Source organism: Macrobrachium nipponense, chromosome 38, assembly GCF_015104395.2.
Source record: "Macrobrachium nipponense isolate FS-2020 chromosome 38, ASM1510439v2, whole genome shotgun sequence".
NCBI classification, from domain to species: Eukaryota; Metazoa; Arthropoda; class Malacostraca; order Decapoda; family Palaemonidae; genus Macrobrachium; species Macrobrachium nipponense.
The window spans coordinates 9,158,083-9,166,557 of NC_061098.1; the positions used below are offsets into that span (position 1 = coordinate 9,158,083).

Consider the following 8,475-nt stretch of genomic DNA (forward strand, 5'->3'; position numbering starts at 1 on the left):
TGCTTAAATCCCATGCAGAGCACATAAGTGTAGGCTATGCAAAGAAACTCTTAGCTAGGACAACTAAATATAGTGATGTGGTGAGACAGAAATATAAAAATTCTACTTCTCTCAGCAAACAACCACCACTAAAGAAAGACTCTCGTCCTTCTATGAGGAATCTAGCTCCTCAGCCTAAGGAAAGGAACTCCATCCCTCGAACAAAACAACTTCCTGAATCAGAGCTTCCTCTGTGGGAGCTCCTCAAACCCCCTCTTTAGGGGTCTTTTAGGCTTCTTCAGAAGCCTCCCTAGCCTCATCTCTAGAGGCATCCCAGGCAATCTCACTCCCAGATTTAGGGAATCTTCTACAAGAAAGATTGCAGACCTCAGTACCTCATGTGGCAGAGGTACATCATGCAAATATGGAATGTGAAATTACAGGTAATAAAAGATCACGTACCCATTCCACATCTCCTCCCTTATCACCTGCCCAAGTAAGGAAAGGCAAATGTAGAATTATGCCATTAGAAAAGTCTTCCTCCTCTGAGAGGCTGAATAGACCACCAAGAAAGAATAGCATGACCAAATCTCCATCAGGTAAGCCCTCTCTTTCAAGAGCTTTATATTCTTCATTTGGTCAGCCAACTAAAAATCTCTCTTCATAATGGCGTCTTTTGATATCCTGCAATGGAATTGTAAAGGACTGTATACACGTGCAGAAGAGCTAAAAGTCTTGTTGAGAGAGAGAAATCCTGGTATAGTATGTCTGCAAGAAACCAAATTAGGCCCAGTGTTTTTTAATCCTGGGGTTAACTATGAGATTTTCTCCTCGGTCCCTCCTGCTATTATTGTGAATAAATCTTTGGAATACTCTCAAGTACCCCTTACTACAAATTTACAGGCGCTTGCACTAAACATAATTTTAGACAAGCAGATTACTGTCTGTTCCACTCACCTTCCTCCTAGATCTGTTTTTTCAGTGGCTGACATTCAGCCATTGTTAAATCAATTACCGTCTCCATTCATGCTTCTAGGAGATTTTAATGCACACAATCCACTGTGGGGAGGTGACTCTATAGATAATGGGGGAAAATTGATAGCGGAAGTTGTTAATAATAATAATATTGTGCTTCTTAATGATGGTACAATTAATAATAATAATATTGTGCTTCTTAATGATGGTACGATGACTTACCATAACATACATTTTAATTCGTATTCAGCTATTGATTTGAGTATATGTTCCTCAGACATAGCTTTGGATTTTAACTGGTCTGTTGACGAATATCTGCATGGTAGTGATCACTTTCCTATCCATTCGAAGTTCGTCAGAAATTTTCCTACAGAAGCACCACCAAAATGGAAGGTAATGGAAGCAGACTGGGTAAAATATAAGACGGGTATAAGATTAGACAAATCTTATGAATCTTTTAAATGCCACTTAGAAGCACACGACTATTTTTCAAATACAGTATTAACAAGTGCAGAGGCTGCTAGAAGTATACGACTATTTTTCAAATACAGTAATAACAAGTGCAGAGGCTGCTATACCAAGAACAAGTGGAAAACTGCAAAGACCTGCTGTCCCTTGGTGGGATAAGAAATGTGCTGTTCTCAGAAAAATTACAAGAAGATGCTATAAAAGATATAAGTCAAGTGGCACATCTACTGCTAAGATGATATATCAACGAGCTATGGCCAAACAGCGTCGATATTTTCGTAGTGCAAAAAGAAATACATGGATATACTACATAAATGTAATTAATTAAAAAACTCCATCCAGAGTAGTTTGGGAGAAAGCAAGAAAGCTTGCAGGGAAATTTTCTCCTAAAACACCCTTTTTAAAGGTTGGAGATTCACTGATAACAAGCCCCAAAGATGTAGCTGAATACCTAGGTCAGCACTTTTCCCACATTTCAAGTGCAAGTAATTATTCAACGGACTTCCAGAGGGTTAGGAAAACCCAGGTTCCTTTAGATTTATGTGGTGGTAATCTTGAAGCTTATAATGCTAAATTCTCTCTGCATGAGCTACAAGATGCCCTTTCTTCAATGAATGATACTTCTGTTACCCGAAGAAACAAAAGCAAAATCATACCTCTTGAAGATTATTAATAATATTTGGGATACTGGAATCTTACCAAGAGGATGGAAAATTGCTGTAGGAATTCCAATTAAAAACCAAATAAAAGCACTTACCAGACAACAAGTTACAGGCCCATAGCTCTTACTAGCTGTGTATGCAAGCTGATGGAGATGATCAACTCTGGTTTAGTCTGGCACTTAGAAACACACAAACTACTTTCTCCACTCCAGTTTGGCTTTCGCAAGAACAGATCTACCCTTGACCCTCTGCTTAGACTTTCTAATCAAATTCAACAGGGCTTTGTAAACCAGTGTCAGACAATTGGTGTATTCTTTGACTTAGAAAAAGCATATGATACAACATAGCGTCACGGAATTGTTAAGCAGCTACATAAATTAGGCTTACAAAGTAATATGATTAGGTTCATTAACTCCTTTTTAACAGACCGGTTTGTAAGAGTAAGAATAGGAAATGATTTATCTTCCCCATTCAAACTAGAAGAAGGTGTTCCACCGGGGAGTGTGCTGAGTGTAACTTGTTTTGTTGTTGCCATTGATAGCGTCATCAATGAAATTTCAAATCCTGTACGGGCCTCACTTTTTGTTGATGATCTAGCTATTTATTGCACTGCATATGATGCTGAATCGGCTTGCAAGTATTTACAAAAATCCATCGACTCTATCTCTCTATGGGCAAAATAATATGGTTTTAGGTTCTCTACAAGTAAGACAGTTGCTGTTTGCTTTACTAGGAGTAGACGTCAAAAAGTTGTACCAAATTTGAAACTTGATGGGTCTATTCTACCATATGCAGATGATGTCAAGTTCTTAGGAATGATTTTTGATTCCAAACTCACATGGTCAAGGCGTTATGTTCGTTTATTCTCTTTCCCTTTTCTCCTTGTTATTAGTCAGTCTTTTCTTTGGTAGCCTTGGTTTGTATTTGTTCTTTTGTCTATTGTTATATGGGATAATCTTCATCTATATTGCTTTGTTGTTGAGTTTTTCTTTTCTTAGGAACTTATTGTTATATTGTAGATTACTTATTGTGTGGACGTCTTACAGATTCTGAAATCAGATCAATTCAATTCTCTTCATTTATCCAGTCTCTCAGGAGGGTTTGGCATGGATACTTATAATTGGATTCTGGGCAAGTTAAACACCACTTTGTTTATCTTACTTATTATTATAACACACACAATTCACTGTCCCTTCACACAACACAAATTTACACAGGGTACAGAGGTTCCACTGACACTAGCTTTGCGTCCAGTGCTTAGTTCCTAACTGTCCTTTCCTGAGATTCCAAGTGAAGACTCAACCTATTCTTTCAATTTAGGCTCCTCCCTAATTTCTACTGGGATACCTACACCCTACTTTCGCTTGAGTGGCTTTTCCAACTTCCGGTGCCTGCCACCCCTATACGAATCTTAATGGTTGTCCTAATCTATCGTAACCACCCGCTGGAGGTGTCAAAGTTCAGATTTTCCACTTTAATCATCACATTCTTGTTTTGGCGAAGTTCCTGGGTTTTATTGTTCTCTCTTTTGAAACAACTACGACTGCACTCTTTTTCTACAACTCTCTACCTTCCCTTCGCATTCATCTACCATAACTCTACTAGTAGATTTCCTAGCTAATATATTCCCTACATAATTATTTCACACAGACTTCTTCTTTATTCCTAACAACACTTGGCCACCTACAGGCAGTGGCCTCAATGCTTAAACATAGCAAAGTTTCTCAAAAAATACTTATACATAAAAATACAATGTTGAAAGCAATCACAAATGGCAACATGTACAACAATGTTAGAACATCAGTTACTTGAAGCAAATTATTAAGCAAAGTCTTAATAGTGTTGAGCTTGTTAATAACTAACACTCTGACAATACATATGAAAGCTAGTATGGTGAGTACTAACAAAATATTTACTATTGACATGATTGGTGAAATGTCAGTCTTGTATACATGGAAAAAATGGTTAGCTTCTTCAAGTTTGTTGAATGATTCTAACTCAAGTTTGGACAATTTGAAATCTTTGACATGTTCAAAATGATTTATGTTGCTAGATAAGTTTAAGGTGTAAGTAGCAAAAATGGTAGGTTTGCAATGCAAATAATTCAAAATAATAGCTTCACAAGATGTCACAAAGGATTGATGTTGTTAAACATTATTTGTGATTGATTATTCCTGCAAGTGACTTTAGCTGTTACCTGATTCTGTGAAAACACTACCAATTCATTGTACAAAGTTTGAGCTTTGAAATCCTAATTGTAAGGGATATATTCACAGTAATTCTCACCATTTCTATCATTAATCAGATCATCTATGCAATAAAATTTATTAAGTGGCTCATAAAAACTATGTATATTACAATCAAACTCGTTGGCTTCAAGCATGATACAATCATCAAATTCTTTGTTACTTAGTTGTACTAAAAGGAGGGAATTCTTTTGCAATGCAAAATGTACTATGTCCTGGTTCAATAAAATTGTGTTATTTTAGTTACTATCTGTGACACTTTCAATTCTCTTAATTCTTCTTGTTGCCGATCCACGGTGGTGATGTTAATCTTTAGTACTACAATATCGTGTATTATCTTGACTTGACCATGATCCTTTAAGATTGCTCCCTTCTTGATTTGCAAGAGGGAGATGCAGATATCATGAGCCATAGTGAAATCCATTTCCTGCAAAATACATCCTAAGAAGTAAACCTTATACAACATTGTTATTGACCTGTTGCACTTGGTCCTATCTTTTCCTTAAATTGTTTCTCGGAGTCATTAATGCTGATGAAGTATGGAAAGCTTTTACGTTACTGTTTTCTTTACTACTTGACTCCTTTAAATCTTTAAATTCTTTTAAATGTTCTTCTGACCAAATGTCGGAATGTACTACTTTAATATGGTTCCAATGTGCAACAGTTTCATTTAAAGTTAATTCATGCATTAGCTTAAATTTATTTAACTTTAACCTTTCTATTACTCTATATGGACCTTGGAATTTAGGACTCACTTTAACATTAGGTCCTTCAATTCTATGGTTAAGCACATATACTTCTTGCCCTATTTTTAAATCTGGAACTGTTGATTTCTGATTGTAATACTTACTAGACTTTTGATGTAACTCCTTTAATCGAGCCCTTGTGCCTTTAACTGTCTCGAAAGTCCTTCTTGTTTTCCATGCAACATAGTCTTCGTAATTATAAGTATGTCTGGGTGGAGTTGCATCGTCTAACAGAGTATTTGGCATTCTTTTCTGATAGCCATATAACAAAAAGTGTGGGGTTTCACCAACAGATTCGTTTACAGTGTTATTAATGGTGAACTGTACGTCTTCAAGAGTAAAGTCCCAATCTTCAGTCTGTGGAGTCACTAAAGTTTTCAGTACCTCCTTTATCTTACGATTTGTTCTCTCAACTGCTTCATTAGAGCTTGGTTTATAAGCTGTAAACTGACATTTATAAGTCTCATAAAACTCACACAATTTCTTTAAAATGTCACTAGTAAATTCTCCTGCATTATCAGATAACAGTGTTTGAGGACAGGAATGTCTAGCAATTATTCTAGATTTCAGAGCATCTGCTACAGTGGTTGCTTCTCTATTTTTTACTGGAATGATCGCAACATATCTAGTCAAGTAATCTATGAAAACTAATATCTGACGGTTACCTCTAGTTGTGTCTGGAAATGGACCTACAAAATCCATTGAAACTACTTGGAATGGACTTAATTCTGATGGATATTTCTCAAGAGGGGCCTTTACATTTACGTTGCCTTTGTGTACGTTACAGATATGACAATTCTCCACAAATCTCTTAGCGTCTTCATAGTTGTTTGTTTTTTTTTTGTTTGTATGGTGCTTTTACGTTGCATAGAACCAGTTGTTATTCAGCAACGGGACCAACGGCTTTACGTGACTTCCGAACCACGTCGAGAGTGAACTTCTATCACCAGAAATGCACATCTCTCACTCCTCAATGGAATGGCCGAGAATCGAACCCGCGACCACCGAGGTGGGACGCTAATACCATACCAACCATGCCGCTGAGGCGCTAGCATCTTCATTGCAATTAGGCCAGAAATAGTTTCTAGTGACCATTCTATGTGTTTTCTTTATTCCAGGATGTCCCGACAACTTGTAAGTGTGTTAGTTCTAAAGGTTCTTGGGTTAGTGTGTTAAGTACACACAAACGTGAACAAGCATTCGGTTCTTCTGATGTTTTATATAGAATTCCATTGATTAACTGAAAATCAGACTGAATCATCCTCATTTTGCATTAATTTACCCATTATTTTTCTAATGTTAGCATCCTTTTCTTGTTCGATCTAAACTCTTTCCAAATCTAGATCTATGATCTGACAACTAAAGCAGAAGGTATTAGTTGTGATTTGTTTCTCAGTTTCTTCTTGCGATCTTGACAATACAGCCACTGTAGTGTTATATCTACCTGGGATATATCTAAACTCTGGGGCAAATTCTAAGACACTTATGAACCATCTGTTAAATTTCATATTATTTGTGATCGGTAAGCACATTGACTTTATGTCTTAGCAAAATGTGCCTAAACTTTCGTAATCCCCAATATAGAGCTAAGAACTCTCGCTCGGTAGTGCTATAATTTCTTTCTGCAGCATTCAGAACTACTTGCATAATATACTGCTCTCATTCTTGTTTTTCCCTGCTGCGTTAATACTGCACCTACACCTGTACTGGAAGCATCGCAGTCTAAGTAAAATAATTTTGAAAAATCGTGATAAACTAAAATTGGATTTCTTGTCATCAATTTCCTTGAGTGTTTGGAAAGCTGTTTCATGTTCTGTCATCCATTCATAAAATGCATCCTTCTTAGTTAAATCTGTTCAAGGTTTGGCTATAGTGGCAAATCCCTTAATAAAGGGTCTGTAGTAACCGATCAAGGCTTTCAAGTTATTTGGTTATGCTACAATTACCTTTATTTTACCTTCCTACATACGCAGTCCATTTTCATTGATGACATGTCCTAAATACTCTAATGATCTCATCATGAACTGACATTTCCTAATTTTATCTTTAATCCTGCACTCTTCAGTCTTTCTAACACTATTTCTGATGTCTTAAAGTGACTATCCAAGTCCTTACTAGAAATGACTACATCATCTAGGTACACTGAAACATCCTCTATATCTCCTAAGATTTGGAGCATCAATCGAGTAAAGGTTAATGGGGCTGATGTAAGACCAAAGGGCATGACTTCAAACTGTAAATGTTCCTTATGAGTACTAAGAGCTGTCAAAGGTTTGGACTCTTCGTCTAAGGGCACCTGCCAATATCCACTGAGCAAGTCTAATGACGTAAATACTTTTGCTCCACCTAATTGAGCTAACATATCATTTATGACAGGCATTGGTATTCTATCTGGGATGGTGTGTGAATCTAATTTCCGATAATCTATTACCATTCTCCAACTGCCATCTTTCTTTGGAACTAACAAGAGAGAAGAATTATATGGTGATTAAGAAGGTACTACTACTCCATCATTCTTCATTTCGTCAATTTATTGATCTACACTCGGTCGTTGACTTATTGGCAACTTATAGTTAGGTATATAGAATGGCTTATTTCCATCTTGTATTAAAATCTTATGCTGCAAAGTATCTATTCTTCCTAACTTATCTCCTTCTAAAGCAATGACATTTCTATACCTCTCCAATATTTGTAGTAATTTATCTCTATTCTGAGGAAAGTCTGTTTTATTTACTTCTTTATCTAAAAATGAAATTTGTTCTGTGCAAGAGAAGAATGCCTTTTCACCTAATGTTAGTAAAGGATTATTCACTACAATTCCTGTACAAAACTCTATACCAGATCTTAGTAATAGTCTTTTGTCTGAGTAATTCTGGACGTACGTCTCGCAATTTGTGCCATTCATGTGAACTAGGGAATTGTCCATCCTAACAAAGTCAGGTTAGTCTTCATTAGTTAGCATTACATCTGTTTCATGCAAGTCTTCGTCTGTTTTAGCTCGAAGACAAACCTTGGTTAGACATTGCGGGTTGTGTCTAAGTCGACGGGTGCCCAGTCTCGGAGATATTTTTCGCTATGATTCGACGAGTTTTCCCTTCTCTTCGTCCTTTGAGTTATTGAACTCTGTATTCTTTTCTTCAATTGTAGAGTTTGTGCCTTCGAATTTTTGTTATTTGTGGGTTCTTGTTATAGCGCTTAGTGATTAGCGCTCCGCTCTTCAGCGATAATTCAATTAAATGTCTGTCGGTACTTTTTATTTTCTTCTTTTATTTTTCCACTGTGCCTGTGTGTGTATGTGTGTGTTTAATCACTATATGCATTGGTGTTTGCTCTGAGAATCCACATTTGCTGTACACCATTCCTGTTAGGTTTGGTTTTTCTTTGTGTTATTGAGTCTTT

At 36.6% G+C, this 8,475-nt stretch overlaps 1 protein-coding gene across 1 annotated transcript; it reads right to left on the reverse strand.

Moving 5' to 3' along the window:
• Positions 1–4,212: 4,212 nt before the first annotated feature.
• LOC135209523 (uncharacterized) lies at positions 4,213–7,510 on the reverse strand. The gene is made up of 4 exons (XM_064242176.1): positions 7,333–7,510; positions 5,461–5,681; positions 4,578–4,757; positions 4,213–4,335 (listed from the first exon to the last, which is right to left on the reverse strand). Exons 1-4 carry the CDS (start codon positions 7,508–7,510, stop codon positions 4,213–4,215), a joined length of 702 nt encoding a protein of 233 aa, XP_064098246.1.
• Positions 7,511–8,475: the final 965 nt, after the last annotated feature.